The 22805-nt window shown below is 38.7% G+C and overlaps 1 protein-coding gene across 1 annotated transcript in view; it reads right to left on the minus strand.

Moving 5' to 3' along the window:
* The window catches only part of PLEKHG7 (pleckstrin homology and RhoGEF domain containing G7), a 36129-nt gene that overhangs the window by 6611 nt on the left and 6713 nt on the right, over positions 1 to 22805 (minus strand). The window contains 5 exon segments of the mRNA XM_032493637.1: positions 246 to 324; positions 2775 to 2865; positions 3200 to 3327; positions 4886 to 5060; positions 21987 to 22100. Of these exon segments, the coding sequence (XP_032349528.1) occupies positions 246 to 324; positions 2775 to 2865; positions 3200 to 3327; positions 4886 to 5060; positions 21987 to 22100 (587 nt within the window).

Here is a 22805-nt window from a genome sequence, read left to right on the forward strand (position 1 = left end):
TTGAGTCACTCTAAAAATATACACACCCTCTGACATCTGTAAGAAGTGGAACTTGCTTTTGTTACTGTTGTTTTTCAGGTCAGAGCTCTATGACTGAAAAAGCCAGTATTTATAAATGTCTCCATTTTTTTAGAGGGTAAAATCTGATTTGATGTATAAGAATATTTTCTATTTTTAACCCAATTTATTCAGAAATATTTCTAAACTCATTTACCAGACTTATTTAGAAACAATAGCATTTTAACTTTTTGTTGCACTTAGTTTTCATAACTAAGAGGAAATCATCAAAGAGAAACAGATAAACATCTAGGAATCTTGTGCTTTATGAGGAAAGAAAGAAGGTGAAATTGGCACTGGGAATAGTAAACAGAAGGGGTTTTTTGTTTGTTTTTGTTTTTGAATCAAAGAATCCCTTAAAAAACAACAGAGGCCGGGGATCAGGGCACATCAGGCTTCCAGCTCAAGGGGACTCCAATCACGTGGGTCAGAAAACTGCATCACTGTTGAATTGATTTCTCCCTAAAGCAGGGACCTTATGGGAGCCCATGTTCCCAACTTTAAAAACTCTATTTGTCCCATATGATATTACTTACATGAGGAGTACAGACATAGATGACAAACTTATGGTTATCAAAGGGGAAACGGCGTGGGGGAGGGATAAATCGGGAATGTGGGATTAACACATACACACTACTGTATATAAAACAGATAAGAAACCAGGTTCTACTGTGTAGCACAGGGAACTATATTTAATCTCCTGTAATAAGCCATAATGGAAAAGAAAATGAAGAAGTATATATATAAAAATGAATCACTTTGCTGTACAGCAGAAACTAACACTGTGAATCAATTATATGTCTATAAAAAACTGAAAAAATAAAGACATTGTATTTGTGATACATTTCATATGGATCTAAGATAACTTGGATGATACTTGTGATTTCAACTAAGCCTAGGACACATCTATTGGCTAACAGAACTGGCAGCATTTTTGCCTCTTGACTCATCTGGGTGGTCATTACCAGAAAAAAGGCACTTTGTCATTGCCATGGACTGAACTGTGTCTCCCCAAATTCTATGTGGAAGCCCTAACCTTCACCCCCTAATCTGTGTCAGCCTTTGGAATAAGAAAGTAATTAAGATTAAATGAAGGCATAATGGTGGACCCTGATCTGACAGGAGTACTGCCATCCCAAGAGGATATACCAGAGAGCTCGCTGTCTCTTTGCCAAGTGCAGACACTGAGGAGGCGGCCATCTGCAAGCCAGAAAAGAATTCTCACTAGAAACAGAATAAGCTGGTTTACCTTGACCTTGGACTTCCAGCCTCCAGAACTGTGAGAAACAAATGTCTGCTGTTTAAGTCACCCAGTCTGTGGTATTTTGTTATGGCAGCCCTGGCTGATTAAGAGAGTCACTAAAACAATTTGTTTCTCAAGTTTTACAATGTGTCCATACATGTTCAAATAGTCTTCATGTAGCTTAATATTTACAAACTTTTTCTGATATCATTTTTGATAATAACTTAAGGCAAATAGGCTTTTTGACTTTTCCTAAAGAAGGAACATTAGTAGGAGAGAAATCAAATATTAGAATAAGACATCCCCCTTTCTATCCCTTCGAAATCAGAAAAAGAAATGGTTAAATTTAAATGATTTCCAGGGAAAAGGCAGTCCTTACAGAGGGGGATGTGACAGATGCTTAAAAGTAAATATAAGAAAAATCAGTGATTTTTAAATTATTCTAGAGGTTTTTTCTTATATACTTTTACTCCTGGAAATGAACTGTCTAAGGTTAAATTAATAGATAAAATATCAAGGACTCATTTCTATTCCTTCTCCTTTAAGTTTTAGAGGAGTGATACCATCAGTATTTGCACAGAAGAGAAATCAGATATTTTGTTCAATTTTGAATTGTCCTTGAATTAAAAAAAAAGTATTCCATTACTGCTGGAAACTTTCCTTTTAGCAAATCAGGCTGTGGCAAAGACTGCTGGTTGTCCCTAAAAAACATTCTTCCCCTTCTTTTGCAGTAATGAAATTTCCAAGCTTTAATGGGTAATATTCACTGTGAATAAATACATCTCCCAGCTTTCCCTGTAGCTAAATATGAACAAGTGACTAAATTCTGACGAATGGAACCTGAGCTAGGATGCAGACACACCGGTGACTCACTGTGGGGCCACAGAAGAAAGCAGCACTCTACCTAGGAGGGCGGAGCGAAAGGACACAAGAGACCTGGATCCCTCATCGCCTCATGGAGCAGAGCTGTCATATCGCTCAGAATTTTACATGAGAAAGAAATTAATCTGTCTGTCTCTGATAGCTGCCTCACTGCCCTGTCTAGCACACAGGGTGGTGAATGGGACTTTTGGACAATGCTGGACCTTCAAGACCTGTTCAGAGCTGCTTTCCCCACCCTCTCCCACTCCTGTATGAATTAGGTGGATGACTGCTGTCAAAATGAAATCGTTTTGCTTACCCCTTCTAATTTCAAGTATTTTATTTCCACAGGCACTGAGCACCTTCTATGTCTCAGATGTCATTCTAGGAAATGATGATTATCTTAGCTACCATTTATTAAGGCCCTAGTAGTCCCCCAAGCAGTCAACAAATACTGAGCACCTACTATGCATCAATGATTAAGACACAATCTCTGCCTTCAAAGAGCTTCAATTCTAGTGAGAGCAGACACATGCCACCCTTCTATCGGCAGCAGTTGGACAAGCTACAATGTAGCAAAGATGTTGGGTTTGCAAAGAAAACAGTCATTTACCTGTAAGAGTTAATTTTCCTTCACAGAGCAGGTGTCTGTTGGTTGATGACAGGATGTTTTCTGCCATGTGTACTTTAACGTGTTTCAGGCACTTGCAAAACAAAGGAGAAAAATCAAAGAGATGTTAGTGACTAGAAGACAGCATGTTTCAGAAGCTGGGGCTGTCCAGAAAGTTCGAGACACTTGGAAATGCCAGTAGATGGACGCGGGAATGGAAAAGAATGGGAAAACCTCTCAGAAGGACCACCCCAGGAATGGCGTGATGACGTCAGCCTCCCCCCACACAGTGCCATGTGGATGAAGGCTTTCCTTCTCACTCATAAAACTAGATTTTTTTATCCAAGTGGGAAGTTGGGGATTTTGTAAAACTGGTGTATTTCCACCCGAATGCCTAAATTCTGGAAAGAGACTATGTCCTAATCGACCCTTTTTGTACCTCTGGAAATGAAAAACCTTTTATCTCTATCCCACCATGGAGGTCACACTATAATCTCCTACAGATGTCTGCATTTTTGAAAACTGTTGAGCCACTTCACTTTTCCTTCAAGATCCCCCAAAAGACAAGACACATCCAAAGTATTTCTAAATGCATGAGACATTACAGCATAAAATTAAACCAAGATCCACAGGAATCAGTTAGAGACAATGACTGATCCTGGAGCCAAACCGTATCTTAGGTTCACTTAATATATTTCTCACTGTCTAGATGTCTTAGAAGAACTCACTAATTTGAAATCAACCTCTTACAGGGAAAAATAAAGCTTAATTAATTTAATTCAGTATGTTGGAAATGCATTGTGTATTTTTGTTTCAATAATACTAATAATGCCCTTGATAGCTTTCTCATATTCCCTACACCACATAGCTTGTGATTACAGGAAGGGGGAAAAAAATCAGCCTAGCAAGGAGAAACATATCTTTTTGTCTTAATCATAAAACATACATTTGCTTTATGATAAGGATGATTATTTCTTTTGGTAAGAACTTCTTTTCTCTTTGAAGGTTTGTATTAATTTTCCAACGTTTTCTAGTAACATGTTGTTACTGAGGTTTTGAAATGATTTTTGGTAACATGGAGGGCAAGTCATAGACCCAAAGAATCATATGGTTAGGAAAATTCTTGAGAATTCACCATCTTTTAAGCTTACAGACTTAAAGGAGGGCCACAGTGATCTCTTTCCCCAACAATGAGAATTCATATTTTACTGAGAAATCCCTAGAAGAGATGCAATTATATTCCTCACAAACCTATCAAAATGAGTAATAATGTACAAAATTACTTTGAAAGTTTAAAAAAGTCTGTCTTTAATTGAATTTTTGTCTTATTCACTTGATAAGCTGAATTCTAGTTCCTTGGGTCATTTTAGAAATTGAACAAAAAATTTAAAAAAGGAAATAAACTCCCAATTGAATGGTCGTTTTACTTTTAAACTTGCAAAGAAAAAAGTATCATTTCTGTACAGTTTATAATCATGAATTTAAACTGTTCCCTTTTGATACTCCCCAGGAAATCTTGGTTTATTGACGTACCTCATGTACTTTTTAATTTAAATTTGATTATACAGACCTACTCAAATAAACCTAATTTATTTGGGAAAAGGGCTTGCTCTTTTCCCATTCCAAAATTTCGGTTTTAATTTAAAGACTGCAGTTGGCATTATATTTAGATTGGCCCTGGATTTCAGTGGCCTAAAAAAACGACGGATGATAATTTATCCTCCGGAAAGACTCCCATAGTGTTTACTTCGATTAGCTTTGTGTGTGGGTTCAGTGTGGAGGTTAAAAACAAAGTGCCTTCATCATCTGGGAAGTAGAACTTTTCCTGACTGAACTCACATCTGAAAGCCTTGGAGACAGAGCCACGTCCTGCATGAACTTGGAGTTGGAGTTCTCATAGGGTTCGCCAGGATGTGACTGGACCCCATTGTTTCGAGCGTGCTGATTTACAATGCACTCAAACTTGAATTCTCATTTCCGAGAGCCATGACCTCAAGCCAATGGAATTACCTCCTAGGGTGGAAGCCCAGATGGTTCCCAGCAAGCACAGGGCCCCCCAACTCTTTGATTAAAGCTGACACTGGAGTTCCGAGACACTTATCTCAGGGACTTACGGATTGACTTTTCCACCTTTTCCTTGATAGAGTAGATCACGATTTCCTCAGTAGAGTCTGTACTCCTTTCCCAGATATTCTTCAGCAACAACGGGTATCTAGTCAGCTTGTGTAGTGGGGCCACTAGCAGCTCAGGCAGGTGAAGCCGTCTGCACTGTTCATTTTGCTCACACCACTGGGAAAGGCAAAAACAGGTGTATCAGAATATTGCTTCTCCTATCAAGGCCCTGAGAAGTCTGGACACAAGAACTCTCAGAGATTTTACTCAGTAATTACATGACACACCTGTGAGACTGCTGGGAAAATTTACAAGCCATGGACTAAACTTTGCTTTGGAAAATTTCATATTAAACAATCCTTAACAAGTATCTACCAGTGCCAAATTCAGGGTCTGAAATGAGTTTTTTCCAATGTGCTTAAGAATTATTATTGAATATTACTAACATTGCTACTTTCCAATTAAAGAAATGAAAGAATCCTTCTTCAGATACCCTGCCTTCCTAGCATGGTGATGAAGACAGAAGTCATCAACATCACCTATAACACCACCACTCAATCCTCCTAAATGGGAAAACTGATATCAAGATTTGAATGCACGGGAAAAGTCTGAATTCTGTTAAATCCCCCAGAAACAACATGCTCCATCAGTGGCTGAGGTAGGATGTATTAATGGGCGTATTCCAGCCTTGCTTACTCTTCTCACTGAAGAGTTTAGTTTTGCCCACTGTCTTCTCCTTCTCCCTGGCCCTTGGAGAAGATTTCTGGTTTTGCCAACTCTGCTCCCACCCTGGCTGTGATACAGTTAGGAGAACTGAGAATCAACACTGGATGGGTAGAAAGAAGAAGGAAGGATTTTTTTCTGGTTGGGTCAGTTCTTTGACTCTCCTTTGTCGGAGGGAATCAGGACAATGAAGAGAAAACAAAAACAAGTTGAAGAGGCTAAGTTGATCTACAGGATACAGAATAGAGGAGGAGAGGGGAGAGGGAAAAAGACAAGACAATTTTCAACAGGGAGAGTATGTTCAAAGAGGCAGTTGGCAGGCATACAAGCAATGGGGAAGACAGGAAAAAGAATTTCAGTAAGTACTGCGATGAGTTAGGCATTTGATTTCCATAAATGGTATTCGAGAAACCCAAGTAAACATGAGAATAGCTCCCACATTGGTTTCATTTGCTGTACTGTTTCTTCGAATACAACACTGAACCTGAGGTGCCCCAGCTTTTGTGCAGGTGACACATGATGCATGGAGCCAGGTCTGTGGCCACTGCACACATGGGTACATCAAGAAGTATTACTGAAGGCTGTGTTCACTTCCTCTTCTCCCTTCTGAACACACCATACTGGATCTGAGTCCAGCTCTAAATGGATCCTGACCTCACACTAAACATTCTTACTGTGGGCTCTTGCCTCTTCCCTCTTTCATGCTTGGTCCAAGCCCAGGTTAAGCCCTTTATCTCATGACCCAGACCCTCAAGATCAGCCTCGAGTGGGTCAAGGTACAGTCAGTCCTACTATCTGTGGGTTCTGTGTTCTCAAATTCAACCAACTGCAAAGTGAAAATATTTAGGAAAAAAAATGCCAGAAAGTTCCAAAAAGCCTGAATTTGCTGTACATCAGCAACTATTTACACTGCATTTACACCATTTATAAAGCATTTATATTACATTAGGTTTGTAAGTTACCTAGAGATGATTTAAAGTATATGGAAGGATAAGCATAGGTAATACGTAAATACTACACAATTTCATATACGGGACTTGTGCATCCAAGGATTTTGGTATCTATGGGGATCCAGGAAACAATCTCCTGTGGACACCAAGGGATGACTGCATACTGTGGAAGGCTCCCTCTGCTTCCCCAAGATATCTGCACGCATCTTTATGCCCAGGTGTCAGCCCTTGCATTTTGGAGATGTAGGTACAATTAGCTACACCTCCAACAAGTCCAGAGCTCTCCCTTAGATATTTACAGAGACTGTGATTCTAATGGCTTCTTCTGGCCCCTGGACTTCTGTTTGCACACACACAGTTTCTTCCCTGAACTGTACAGGCCAAAGGCCAAACTTAGCCCTTTGGCTGGTTTCCTGTGTTGCTTTCCACTGTAAACCCACTCATGCCAAACGTTTTATGAATGTATGTGTTTACTTTACTGAATATTTCAGGTTGTTGGGAGGGCCCATGTATACAGCCCACAACCACCATCCCCCAACCCCACTTTGGCTCCATTCTCCTTGAAATGAGAGAGCTCTTTCTCTCTCCTCCCCACCCCAACTTTCCGCCTTCTCCCTCCTAGCCTTGTGCCTCACAATTTGCCCTTGTCTTTCACAGCTTGCCCTGGGGGGGTGGCGGGGGGGGCAGTCTTAGGCTCCCTCACTAGCAACTTTATTGGAGGATTTCTTTTAAAAACATCCAGGCAACGTTCCTCCTTATGGGAATTTTGCTGGCATGATCTTTCCCACTTCCCCAGCTACAGATGACAGGGCAGGAAAGTGAGCCCAGCGATGCAGAAAGGATAAAGCCCTAGGGACCAGGCTTCAAGGCTGAGGTACTACCTTCCCTTCTCCGAACCTAGGATTCCTCTTCTGTAAAATGGGAGAAGGTACCAGATGACCTCCCAGCTCAAAGTGGCTGTGATTCTCACTGGGGCTGGAAGAGATGCAGAAGGAAGCAGGGACTGCAGACGTGGGAAGGCTGGGAGTGGGCACAAGTAGAAAGAAGAGGTGTGGAGAGGCCCCAGTCCGTGACCGTAGTGGCTGATTTCCTTGCTAAGTCACTGGCAGCAGCACGCCAGCACTGCCTGCTGGTCTTCATGGGAGGCTGGGGAGCTCCAGTGACTGATTCCTCAGCAGCAGTTAGGGATTCCCACAAAACATGCAGCCCTGGGCCATTGCTCCACACTCCATGCTATAGGGGAGAGCTTTAGCTGCCAGCACCCACCGGCATTCAGGATAAATGTAAAAACACCTAATCTCCTCTAGATATCAATCAGAAAAGAAACAGCAGCAGTAAACAATTTAGACAAAGATCCAGGCAGAGATACTAGAAGCTATCAATGTTTGGAAGGTCTCAGAAGAGTGAAAAAAGATCCTTGATGATTCTAAAAGTAAAACTATTAAGTTTTTCTTTCATTTCTCTATTGGATTTATTTTTCAGGTCCACTAGGGAAAGAAAAGAAATTCTCTGTCATGAGAATTTGGACATAAAAGTTCTTTTCATGAATGACTACATCAATGGAAGCTCCTTTGGTTTTAAAATCAATTTATAGGTGGGAGATCAAGATGGGGGAATAGAAGGATGTGGAGCTCACCTCCTCTCACAAATACCTAAAAAATACAACCACATGTGGAATAATTTTCACAGAAGACCTACTGAATGCTGACCAAAGATCTCATACAACAAACCAATGCAAGAAAGAGCACCACATAACCAGGTAGGATGAAAGGAAAAAAAAAAAAAAAAAAAGGACTCAGGAAGGGACCTGAACCCCTGGAAGGGTGCTGTGAAGGAGGAAAGGTTTCCTTACCCTAGGAACCCCCTTCACCAGCTGGAAGATCAGCCAGGATAGAAAGGGAGCTTCAGAGGCTCAGAAGAGAGTATGGCAACTGGTTTGTGGCAGGCAGAACAGATGATCCTGGCCACCTTGCTGCATTCCCCAACCTGAGATGTGTGTCTGCTGATGTGCACAGGGGCTGGGTGCTGAAACTCAGGCTTCAGTGAAGAGGGTTGGGGTTGGCTGTGCTGAGACAGCCTGAAGGGGCTAGAGCCTGGCCTGGCCACAACCAATGGTACATGCAAGATGGAGCCCAGGTCTGCTATAGAAGCCTCATTGTTAACACACATGTGAAGGGAGGGGAGGGGCCCCAACATAACAGCCTAATTCTCGGCATGCTCACAGACGGCATGGCTCCACCTCCATGAGCTCTTGGAGCGCACAAATGCCCACAGCTGCCCACACACAGAGCCAGGGCTGAAACCTGAGCCATGTCTGGCAGCTTTACACTGCCACAACCTTTGTAAACTCAGTGTCTGTGGGGCATCTGAGTGATTACTGGTGCTCCTGTGGCTGGGGTGGGTCTGGAGTTAACGGCTGTGGGTTTTGCAGGTGTACACACAGAGGCAGGGCCAGTGTCTGCACTGATTCCGTAGCTCCCACAGCAGGTCCAGGTGCACGACTACACATGACTACTGTGGGCCCCGGTGCCTGACTATGGTGAATCTGTGCTGGTGTTGTGAGCACAGTGCTTGATACACATCTGGGCCAATGCTGGCACTGCCACAGCTAAAGCAGGGCTGAGGGCAACTGCGGGCAACAGTGTACTTTGTGAGCCCACACACTGGGTGACACGATTCCTGGTGGACAGCTTCTCTGGAGGAATATGCACTCAGTGGCTCCTCTCCCAGTGGAAGCATTCCAGTCCCACCTACCCAGTAGTGCAGATCAGAAATGTATCTGGGGGCTTCTACTCTGACAGCTGGGGAGCAGACCGCACCCCTGACAGGACTAAGACAGCCACAGAGCAAAGAGGAGGCCCTGTTCAACATCCAGCGAAGGCTCTGGTCACCATAACCCCAATAACAACCCCTTATCAAGGGAATAACAGCCTGCACACACAGAGGAAAGACATGGCAGGCATCCATCCTAAAAACAGCTCTTACAAGAAAAAGATTAGAGGTGCACAAACTACACAGGGGCACTCCCACACAAAAACAGCCCTTTAAGACCACAGTAGATAACTGTTACTCTTAAATTGATAGGGTCAGAGAAACATAAAGTGAAGAAGCTGAGGAACTGCTCCCAATTAAAAGAACAAGAGCAATTCCCTGAAAGAACAAAACAATGAAACAGATCTCTCCAGTCTATTAGATTCTGAATTCGAAAGAAAGTAATAAAAATACTGAAGGAGAAAAAAGGCTATCAAAAGAAATGCCAATCACTGTAATAAGTAACTAGAAATTATAAAGAGGGGCCAATTAAAATTAGAAACTTATTTGCTGAGTGAAAAGCCAAGCTTGAGGCAATAAATGGCAAGCTAAATAATGCAGAAGAACAAGTGACTGGAAGACAGAACAATGGAAAAAACCCAATCAGTACAGCAGACAGGAAAACAAAACAAAAATGAAAGCAATATACAAGATCTACGGGAAATAGAAAGCAAGCCAATCTATGCATAACAGGGGTCTCAGAAGGGGAAGAGAAAAGGGGATCAAAAATTACGCCTGAAAACCTACTGAACCTAAAGAAGGAAACAGATAACCCAGTATAGGAAGCACACAGGGTCCCCAAAACAGATGAACTCAGACCTACAGCAAGACATACACTTAAATGGCAAAGGTTAAAGATAGAGAGTATTCCAAAGGCAGCAAGAGAAAAACAGAGTTAATTACAAGGGAGCCTTTATAAAAGTTTCCACTGATTTTTGTACAGAAACGTTGTAGGCTGGAAGGGAGTGGCAAAATTCAATAAAGTCTTGAAAGTAAAAAACCACAACCTAGGATACTCTACCCAGCAAGATTATCATCTAGGAAAGAGAAAGAATTTCTTAGATAAGCAAAAATTAAAAGAATACAGCAATACTAAACCTATCCTAAAAGAAATATTGAAATGACTTCTCTAAATAAAAAAGCAAGAAATCTATAGAAAAGAGAAAATCACAATTGGAAAATAAATCAAGTAAGTCAGTACACAGTAAGAAAAAATTTGTGAAAGCAATGATAACTATAATGAATAGCAAAAGAATAAAAAAGGTGTTTAGGAGACATCAAAATCATAATATATGGGGGAGGGGAGTAAGAAAATGTATGTGTTTGAGCCTGTATGACTACCAGTCTAAAGCAGGTAGATTTAAAAATGAGTTAATATATTTTAAAAACTGAGTAACCATAAAGTAAAACATACAGTATATCCACAAAAACAAAAAACAAAAGAAAACTGTCAAACCACAAAAGGGAAAAACAAAAAGAAAAGGAAGAAAGAATACAAAATCAATTAGAAAAAAGGCTTAAAATGGCAGTAAGTACATATCTGTCAATAATTACCTTAAATGTTACTGGACTAAATGCTTCAACCAAAAGACACAAAGTGGCAGACTGGATAATAACACAAGAGCTACAATATGCTGGCCATAAGAGACACACTTTAAGGTGAAAGATACATAGATTGAAACTGAGGTTATGGAAAAAGATATTTTATGCAAATGGAAATGACAAGAAAGCAGGGGTAGCAATACTCATATCAGACAAAATAGACTTTAAAAACAAAGGCTATAAAGAAAGATAAAGAACAACACTATATAATGATAAAAGGAGCAATACAAGAAGACAGTATTACACCCATTAACATATATGCACCCAATATAGGAGGACTTAAATACATAAAACAAATACTAACAGACATAAAGGGAGAAACTGAAAGGAATACAATAGCAGTAGGAGACTTTAACACCCCACGGACATCAATGGATAGATCTTCCAGACCGAAAATGAATAAGGCAACAAAGATCCTAAATGACACTAGAACAGTTAGACTTAATTGATATTTTCAGGACATTATATTCAAAACAATTCCAGAATACACATTCTCTTCACATGCACATGAAACATTCTCTAGGATAGAGCACATATTAGGACACAAAATAAGTCTCAACAAATTTAAAAGGATAGAAATCATTTCAAGCATTTTTTCTGACCACAAAGCATGAAACTAGAAATTAACCACAGAAAGAGAAATGAGGAAAAAATGATTATATGGAGACTAAACAACATGCTACTTAAAAAAAAAAAAAAAAAAAAAAAACAAACCAGTCAATGATGAAATCAAAGAGGTTACTGAAAAATATCTTGAGAAAAATGACAAGGAAAACACAGTCACACAAATTTTATGGGTTGCAGCAAAAGCAGTCCTGAGAAGGAAGTTTATAGCGATACAGGCCTTCCTCAGAAGACAAGAACAATCTTAAACAATCCAACCTACCACTTAAAAGGATCAGAAAAAGAAAAATAAACAAAACCTAAAGTCAGCAGAGGGAATAAATTAAAGATCAGAGAGGAAATAAGTAAAACAGAGATCAAAAAGAGAACAGAAAAAGGGGGGAGGGTATAGCTCAAGTGGTAAAGTGTATCCTTGGCATGCATGAAGTACTGGGTTCAATTCCCAGTACTTCATCTAAAAATAAATAAACCTAGTCCCCCCCCCCCCCCCAAAAAGAGAGAGAACAGAAAGAGATCATGTCAAGATGGTGGACCAGTAGGAACTTGATCTCACCTCCTCTCATGAACATAACAAAACCACAACTGACTTCTGAGCAACCACTGATAAAAAAGACTGGAACCTATCAAAAAAAAAAAAAAAAAAAAAAAAGATCTATGACTGAGACATAAAGAGGGAACCACAGTGGGAGAGTAGGAGGGGTACACTCACAATATAACTGGGTCCCATACCCCTCCTGGGATGGGTGACTCACAAGCTGGAGAATAATCATATTGCAAAGGTTCTCCCATAGAAGTAAGAGTTCTGAGCCCCACATCAGATTTCCCAGCCTAAGGGTCTGGCATCAGGAGGAGGAGACCCAGAGTACTTGGCTTTGAAGGCCAGTGGGGCTTAACTGCAGGAGCTTCACAGGACTAAGGGAAACAGAGACTTCACTCTTAAAGCACGTAGGCAAAAATCTCATGAGCACTGGGACAAAGGGTGGATATAGTGATTTCACTGGAGCCTCGGCCAGACCTGCATCCTGGTCTTGGAGAGTCTTCTGGGGAGGTAGGGGAGCTTTGGCTCACTTTTGGGACATAAAAGCTGGTGCTGGAAATTCAGGGAGTACTCACCTGCATTAACTTTCCTGGAGGCTGACAACTTGCTTGGGTCAATAGCACCAAGACCTAGACACACCCAACAGCCTAGTGGCTCCACTGCTGGGACACCTCAGGCAAAAAAACTAAATGGGTGGGAACACAGCCTCACCCATCAGCAGACAGGTTACCTAAAGACTTCCTGAGACCACAACTGCCTCTAGACACACCTCAAGACACAGCCCTGCTCAACAGAAAGCCTGCACCCAGCTCTACCCACCAGTGGGCAGGCACCAGCTCCTCTACCCAGGAATCCTGCACAAGCCTCTAGACCAGCCTCAACCACCAGGGGGGCAGACACCAGAAGCAAGAAAACAATAATCCCACAGCCTTTGGAAGGAGTCCACAAAAACAGGACAGATTCTACCCTCAGAACAGCTACCTCCGATCCTCAGGTGACAAGAAGGGAGTGTACTACTGGGATGCACAAGACATCTCCTACAAAGAGCCACTTCTCCAATGTCAAGAAATGTAACTAACTTACCATATACATAAAAATCCAAGTAGAAATTTAGACAAAATGAGGCAGCAGAGGAATATGTTCCAGGAAAAAAACAAGAGAAAATCCTAGAAGAAGTAAGTGATAAGGAGATAGTCAATCTGCATGACAAAGAGTTCAGAGTAATGATTCTGAAGATGATCAGAGAACTTGGGAGGAAAACAGATGCACAGAGTGAGAAGTTAGAAGTTTTTAACAAAGAGTTAGAAAATATAAAGAACCAAACAGAGGTGAAGACTACAATAACTGAAGTGAAAAATACACTACAAGGGATGAAGAGTAGGGTAAATGAGGCAGAAGAATGGATCAGTGAGCTAGAAGACAGACTGGAAATCACTACTGCAGAACAGAAAAAAGAAAAAAAGATAAGTAATGGAGACAATTTAAGAGACCTCTGGGACAACATAAAGTGCACTAATATTTGCACTATAGGGGGCCCCAGAAGCAGAAGAGAGAAAGGGCCTGAGAAAATATGTGAAGAGATAATAGCTGAAAACGTCTCTAACTTGGGAAAGGAAACAATCACCCAAGTCCAGAAAGCACAGAAGGTTAATACAGGATTAACCTTAAAAGGAATACATCTAGACATATTATAATTAAAATGACAAAAAACAAAGATAGAGAGAGAATAGTAAAAGCAACAAGGGAAAAGCAACAATTAACATACAAGGGAACACCAGCTATCAGCTGATTTTTCAGCAACCTCTGCAGGTCAGAATGGAGTGGAACAATATGTTTAAGGAGATGAAACAAAGTCCTACAATCAAGAACACTCCACCCAGCAAGGCTCTCATTCAAATTTGATGGAGATATCCAGAGCTTTACAGACAAACAAAGCTAAAAGAATTCAGCACCATTAAACCAGCTTTATAATAAATGCTAAAGGAATGCTATATAGGCGGAAAAGAAAAGACCACAACTAGAAACAATAAAACTATGAAATGGAAAAACACACTGGTAAAGGCAAACATACAGTAAAGATAGGAAATCACCCACAAACAAGCTTGGAGGAAGGTTAAAATACAAAAGTAATAAATCTATCTCTATCCACAACAAGCAGTTAAGGGATACACAAACAATTAAATGTAAAATATGGTATAAAAAATAGTAATCACGAGGGGAGGAGAGTACAAATGAAGGGTATTTAAAATGCATTTGAAATTAAGACATCAGCAACTTATATCAAGTATATATATATAAATACATATATAGAGAGATAGATATATATACATATAGATAGATACACAGAGATAGACACACACATATGTATAAATTGCTATACCAAAACCTTACGGTAACCACGAACCAAAAATCTGTAATAGATACACACACAAAAAAGAAAAAGGATCCAAGCATAACAGTAAAGTTAGTCACACCAAATCACAAGAGAACAAAAGAAGGGGATGAAAGACTCACAAAACCAAAACAATTAACAAAATGGCAATAAAAACATACATATCAGTAATTTTCTTAAATGTAAATGAACTAAGTGCTCCAACCAAAAGATGTAGTCTGGCTAACTGTATACAAAAACAAGACCCATATATTTGCTGCTTACGAGAGGCTAACTTCAGATCGAGAGACAAGGAAGACTGAAAGTCAGGGCATGGAAAAAGGTATTCCATGCAAATGTAAATCAAAAGAATGCTGGAGTAGCAATACTTACATCAGACAAAATAAATTTTAAAGACTGTTGCAGGAGACAAAGAGAGACACTATGTAATGCTCAAGGGATCAATCCAAGAACATGATGTAACAATTCTAAATATATATGCATCCAACATAGGAGCACCTCAATATATAAGGCAACTAGTAACAGACATAAAGGGAGAAACGGATAGTAACACAGTAATAGTGGGGGACCCTAACAACCCACTTACATCAATGGACAGATTATCAAGACAGAAAATCAATAAGGAAATACAGGCCTTAAATGACACATTAAACCAGATGGACTTACTGATATTTATAGAAGATTCCATCCCAAAACAGCAGAATACACATTCTTCTCAAGTGCATATGAAACATTCTCCACGATCACATGCTGGCCCACAAAGCAAACCTCAGTAAATTTAAGAAAACTGAAACCATATCAAACATCTTTTCCTAACACAATGCTATGAGATTAAAAATGAACTACCAGAAAAAAACTGCAAAACCCACAAACACGTGGAGGCAAAAAAGTATGCTAGTAAACAATCAATGGATCACTGAAGAAATAAAAAAATACCTAGAGACAAATCAAAACAAAAACACAATGATCTAAAACCTATGAGACACAGCACAAGTAGTTCTAAGAGGGAAGTTTATAGTGATACAAGCTTACCTCAGGAAATAAGAAAAATCTCAAATAAACAACCTAACCTTACACCTAAAACAACTAGAGAGAGAACAAACAAAATCCAAAGCTAGAAGAAGGAAAGAAATCATTAAGACCAGAGTAGAAATAAATTAAATAGACTTTAAAAAATACTAGAAAAGATAAATGAAACTAAAAGCTAGTCCTTGAAAAGATAAGCCAAAACTAATAAACCTTTAACTGGACTCATCAAGATAAAAAGGGAGAGGGCCCAAATCAATAAAATTAGAAATGAAAAAGAAGGTAAAACTGACACCACAGAAATACAAAGAATCATAAGAGGCTACTATGAGCAACTATATGCCAATAAAATGAAAAACCTAGAAGACATGGACAAATTCTTAGAAAGGCATAATCTCCCAAGACTGAACCATAAAGAAATAGAAAATATGAACAGAACAATTACCAGTAATGAAACTGAATCTGTATTTAAAAATTCCCAACAAACAAAAGTTCAGGACCAGATGGCTTCACAGGCGAGACTGACCAAACACAGAGGAGTTAACAGCTGTCCTTCTGAAACTATTTCAAAAAGTTGCAGAGAAAGGAACACTTCTGAACTCATTCTAGGCGGCCACCATTAATCTGATACTAAAACCAGATAAAGATAATCCAAAAAAAGAAAATTACAAGCCAACACCACTTACGAACACAGATGCAAAAATCCTCAGCAAAATACCAGCAAACCGACTCCAACAATATATGAAAAGCATCGTATACCATGATCAAGTGGGATTTATCCCAGAGATGCAAGGATTGTTCTATATCCATAAATCAATCAGTCTGATACACATTAACAAAATGAAGAATAAAAACCATATGATTATCTCAAGAGGTGCAGAAAAAGCTTTTGATAAAATTCAGTATCAATTTATGATAAAAACTCTTTAGAAATTAGGCACAGAGGGAACATACCTCAACATCATAAAGGCCATGCATGACAAACCCACAACTAACATCTGCTCAATGTTAAAAAGCTGCAAGCATTTCCTCTAAAATCAGGAACAAGGCAAGGATGCCCACTCTTGCAACTTTTATTCAACACAGTTTTGGAAGTCCTAGCCACAGCAATCAGAGAAAAAAAAGAAATAAAAGGGATCCAAAATGGAAAAGATAAAGTAAAACTGTCACTGTTTGCAGATGATATGATACATAGAAAATCCTAAAGAGGCTACCAGAAAACTACTAGACCTCATCAATGAATCTGGTAAAGTTGCAGGATACAAAATTAATACACAGTTATCTGTTGCATTTCTATATACTAGCATTGAAATATCAGAAAAAGAAATCAAGAAAACGATCCCACTTACCATCACATTAAAAAGAGTAAAATACCTAGGAATAAAACTCCCTAGGGAGGCAAAAGACATGTACTCCAAAAACTATAAAACACTGATGAAAGAAATTGAGGATGACAATAACAGGTGGAAAAATATACTGTGTTCTTGAATTGGAAGAATCAATATTGTTTAAATAGCCATACTACCCAAGGAAATATATAGATTCAGTGCAATTCCTATCAAATTACCAATGACATTTTTCACAGAACCGGAACAAAAAATTTAAAATTTGTATGGAAACACAAAAGACCCTGAATAGCCAAAACAATCTTGAGAAAGAACAGAGCTGGAGGAATCAGGTTCCCTAACTTCAGACTATATTACAAAGCTACAGTAATTAAAAGAATATGATACTGGCACAAAAATAGACATATAGATCAATAGAACAGAATAGAAATCCGAGAAATAAACCCATGCAGTTTTGGTCAATTAATCTTTGACAAGTGAGTCAAGAATATACAATGGAGAAAAGACAATCTCTTCAATAAGTGGTGCTGGGAAAACTGGGCAGCTACATGTAAAAGAATGAAATTAAAACATTCTCTAACACCATATATGAAAATAAACTCAAAATGGATTAAAAACCTAAATGGAAAACTGGATACTATAAAATTCCTAGAGGAAAACATAGGCAGAACACTCTCTGACATAAATCACAGCAATATTTTTTTGGATCCATCTCCTAGAGTAATGGAAATAAAAGCAAAAATAAACAAATGGGACCTAATCAAACTTATAAGCTTTTGCACATCAAAAGAAACCATAAACAAAATGAAAAGACTTACTATGGACTTGGAGAAAATATTAGCAAACAATGCCACCAACAAGGGCTTAATTTCCAAAATATACAAACAGCTCATACAGCTCAATAACAAAAAAACAAATAACCCAATAAAAAATGTGCAAAAGATCTAAATAGACAATTCTCCAAAGACATACAGATGGCCAGCAGGCACATGAAAAGATGCTCAACATCACTAATTATTGGAGAAATGCAAATCAAAACTACAATGAGGTATCTATAGCTTCACACAGTCAGAAAGGCCATCATTAAAGTCTACAAATAAGAAATGCTGAAGAGGGTGTGGAGAAAAAGGAACCCTCCTACACTGCTGATGGCAATGTAATTTGGTGCAGCCACTATGGAGAACAGTATGGAGGTTCCCTAAAAAGATAAAAATAGAGTTACCGTATGATTCAGCAATCCCACTCCTGAGCATAGATCTGGAGAAAACTCCAATTTGAAAAGAAATACGCACTCCAATGTTAACAACAACACTACTTACAACAGCCAAGACATGGAAACAACCTAAATGCCCATCAACAGATGAATAGATTAAGATGTGAGATACACACACACACTGGAATATTACTGAGTCATAAAAAGGAACGAAATAACGCCATTTGCAGCAACATGGGTGGATCTAGAGATTATCATACTAAGTGAAGTAAGTCAGACAATGAACAACAAATACCCACTATATCACTTATATGTGGAATCTAAAAAAAAATGATAGAAATAAATTTATATACAAAACAGATAGTCTCACATGCATTCATGAAAAAACTCTTACCAAAGTGAGCATAGGGGGAAATATCTCAACAGAATAAAAGCTATTTATGACAAACCCACAGGCAACATAATACTGAACGGTGAAAAGCTTAAAGCCTTCCTACCAAAGTCTGGAACAAGACAAGGATGCCGACTCTCACAATTCTCCAAAGACAAAGACGGTCAACGAGCACATGAAAAGATGCTCAACATTGCTAATTATTAGAGAAATGCAAATCAAAACTACAGAATGGCCATCATCAAAAAGTCTACAAATAATAAATGCTGGAGAGGGTGTGGAGAAAAGGGAACCCTCCTACACTGTCAGGTTACTACAATGTAAACTGGTGCTGCCACTATGGAGAACAATTTGGAGGTTCCTTTAAAAACTAAACATATACTTAACATACGATCCAGCAATCCCATTCCTGAGCATATAGCTGGAGAAAACTAATTCAAAAAGACACATGCACCCCAATGTTCATAGCAGCACTATTTACAATAGCCAAGACATGGAAGCAAATGTCCATCAATAGACAAATGCATAAAGAAAATGTGGTATATATACACAATGGAGTATTACTCAGCCATAAAAAGTAATGAAATAATGCCATTTGAAGCAACATGGGTAGACCTAGAAATTATCATTAAGTGAAGTAAGTCAGACAGAGAAAGGTAAATATATGATATCACTTGTACATGGAACCTAAAATAGGATACAAATGAAGTTATTTACAAAATAGAAAGATTCAGAGACATAGAAAGCAAACTATGGTTACCAAAGGGGAAAGAGGGGGAAGGATAAATTAGGAGTTTGGGATTAGCAGATACAAACTACTATGTATAAAAACAGATAACAAGGTCCTACTATATATAACACAAGGAACTATATTTAATATCTTGTAAGCTATAATGGAAAACAATATGAAAAAGAATATATATGTATAACTGAAGCACTCAGCTGTAATCAGAAACTAACACTAAATTAATTATACATCAATAATTTATAAAATCTGTAAATTTTATAATTTATGTATAAGTTTTATAATTTACATGTCATAAAATTTATACATAAATCCTATAATTTATAAAATTCTATTTATATAATTTACATATAAATTTATTAAGAATCCAATGTGTTTAGGGGAAGTGAAAAGGATTGAAGTGCCCAAATAAAAATGTTCTCCTCATAAATCTGCTTTTGTCTGCAACACTGGTCTGGGGCAACCAGCATTCTTAGAATCTTGGGAAATCTACTTAAGTTCTCCAAACCCCATCTCTGAAATGTGGATGACACAAGTAAGTACCTTAAAGGTTGGTGAGAGGTTTTAACAAGACAATCCACACAAAGTGCTGAGAACAATGCCTGACATGTCTTGAACATTCAGTCCATGGTAGGTAGATTTGTTCGCAATTGTTAATTGAGCAACACTAAGAGACCTGGTACAAAGTTCTCAGTCTGTTTCTCTGCATCACTTTAACAGTCTCTGAAAGAGTGCGGAGAATTCTACCCGTCAGCATGCACCAGGATAATGTACAGATGTTCACAAAGCCCAGCCCCACGTGGTACGGAGAGTAAATTAATCCCAGTGCAGTCATAGCCCAATTCCAGGCAGCCCATTACATGGCACAGATAAAAGCTGTCCAACAATGTTTATATCAGAGCCTAAGCTTTAGACTGATTCGAATCCTGCCTCTGCCCCTGAACAACCATATCTTTCAGCAAGTTGTCTAATTCTTCTAAGCTCCTGAAAAATGGGGATATCAAATCCCACAGGGTTACTATGTAGACAAAGAAATCAGAGATGACTAGCTTGTAGCATAGTGTCTGGCCACAGAACCAGTCACCTTTATTATTATTATTTCATTATTAATTATATATCATTATTACATGTATAATTATTTTAGATTATAATTATATTATTATTATTTGTGTTGTTTTGCTCTGTACTCCGGGGCTGTGGAAAGCAGATTCACCTTCAATTCCTCCAAAGCCTCTCCCTGACCCCTCATCTTTGTTTCATGATGCTAACAGTTCCTTAGCAACAGAAAGTAGTCCTGAGGAGTTGGAAACAATCCTGGTAGTGAAGTGTATTGGAATAATTTTCCCTTAAGACCTTCATCAAGGTTCTTTTTTGCTACCTATTGGCCATGTGATCTTGCAAAAGTCACATGAACTCTCTATGCCTCAGGGACAAGTGGGGACAATATAATCAACTTCACAGTTTTGTGCTAAGGATTAAGAGAAGTTTGAGAAAATGCCTTGTAAAGCATTATGCATTATAAAAATATTACATGTTATCATTACAACACTGCATCCTCCATTCCTTTCCCTAAATATTTTTGCATGCTATATATATTTCATATATAAATGTAAGTTTCTACGTCACAAATGTTTGGGGTTTTCCACAGTTATTTGAAAATAGTGTCTGAGCCTTGTTAAATTATTCTCTGCCCTAACTTTGAAGGGACAGGAATGAACCTTGATTCTTCCTAGTTTAGGGGCCTGGCAATGAGTCTCATCCATCAGCTTCCAGGGAAAACTTTTGCAACAAGATTATTCATACCTTTGGAAATATAATGAGCTTTCAGTTTTTAGGTTGAATAGCAAAGAAAACACTGAAAGGCTAAAGCTACAAAAATAGGGCCGAGTCTCTTCTCAAGATCATTCATGCCACGCCTAGGTTTCCTGGAACATCCAGCCACAGCAAAGGCGCATGATTCACAGCTAAGTTGTTGGAAACTGTGCATGGTGGCCGTTTCCCCCAGAGCTCTAAGGTGATGTCCGGCAGGGACTTCTTGCAGCTGCAGGGAAGAGTTTGTTTTCTGGAAAGGCTTGGACCATTTTCTTGGGTCATACAAAAGGGCTCTGGCATAATACTAAAAGGTACAGTTCAGACTAAAGACATGTCACAAAAAGGAGCCAGAGGAACTTGAGAAGTCAAGGAAAAATCGTCCTAGTTTTGCTTATTAATGCTGAAGGTCCTTAGCAGAAATTCCTTGTTCTAAGAAACACTTTGGGACCCACAGCCGCCATACTGGACAACTTCAGGGGCAGCATCTACATTTTGTCCTCAAGGGGGCACCATTCACATAGAATACAATGTAAATGCTGTGTCAAACTTTTGTGCAACAGGACCTTGCTGGGACCAAAACCTGCCAGAGTCAAGTATCCAGTCACAAACAAAGCCTTAGTTTCTCACTGTAGCTTTCTTATCAACTTCTTCCACAAACAAACCAAAAAACAAGTAAAACATTTTAGAGTCCCAGCCAAAATTTCTGGAGGGACATTAGATGATTTAATGTTTCCAGATGTGCACCATTTAAAATCCTAAGTGTGCAGTGGATATGATGTATTTATGAGGAATGTAGATTTGTAGTTAAAATGCATTGTTGATGATTTATTTTCCTTCTTTCCCACTTAATTTAGGTCTAATAATTCCAAGTACCTGTTACATTCAAAGAATCTCAGGAAAAAAATAAAAGAAAAGAAAATGGTACTTTACTTTCATATAAATTCCAAAGTCACCTCTCTGCCTCAGGCTCTCAAGACAAAAGACAGCAGCTGAGTAATTCAGGCAGTAGGTCTGGTGGCTGTGACGCAGTCCTCCTCGGAAATACTGCCAAAGGAGAAAGGCAGAAGAATCAATGGAAGCAAAGAGCACAGACAGACTTTCTCTTTCTCTTCCCTTTTTATCAGTAACTACAATAGGGAAAGTGAAGGAGGCACCATTATTAAGTAGGAGCTAGGACTGAATAGATAGAAACAGGCAATCTTCACAATAAACCGTCTTTAAAACAAACTAATATTCCCATAATAGTTAACTCCTCAATAAGCGGCCTTTTTTTGTGTGCCATACTTAAAGAAAATTCTATTCAGGACATCCTGATTTAACTTACCCTTAACTTGAGTTTATGCTTTGTTGAAACCTACTCATGCTGCCTGATACCTGATAACAAACACTACCTTTGATTTCACTGCTCATGTTGTTGATGTTAAGCTTGTGTTCATAGTAAGTGATTAAAGTAACATCATCTAACTTTTCATCAAATCCTGTTCAAAAATATCCGCAAGCTTAATTCTCCTGCTGGCTTCTAAAAATGCAGAGTCAAATTTGGGGCATCTCTACTAAATGTACTAGGTTTAGTAGCATACATTTTATGTACTAGTCTTACCTAATCTAACATTTGTCTTCCCCTTCTTTCATTGTTCTTATTTAATGTCTTAAACTTGTTATAAATGACTATATATTCTTAAGTCACACCAAATTTATTTCAGAATAAGGCAAGTGGCTTACTTGAATGTATATATTCATATGTATTAT

This window comes from Camelus ferus, chromosome 12, assembly GCF_009834535.1.
Source record: "Camelus ferus isolate YT-003-E chromosome 12, BCGSAC_Cfer_1.0, whole genome shotgun sequence".
Classification (NCBI taxonomy): Eukaryota; Metazoa; Chordata; class Mammalia; order Artiodactyla; family Camelidae; genus Camelus; species Camelus ferus.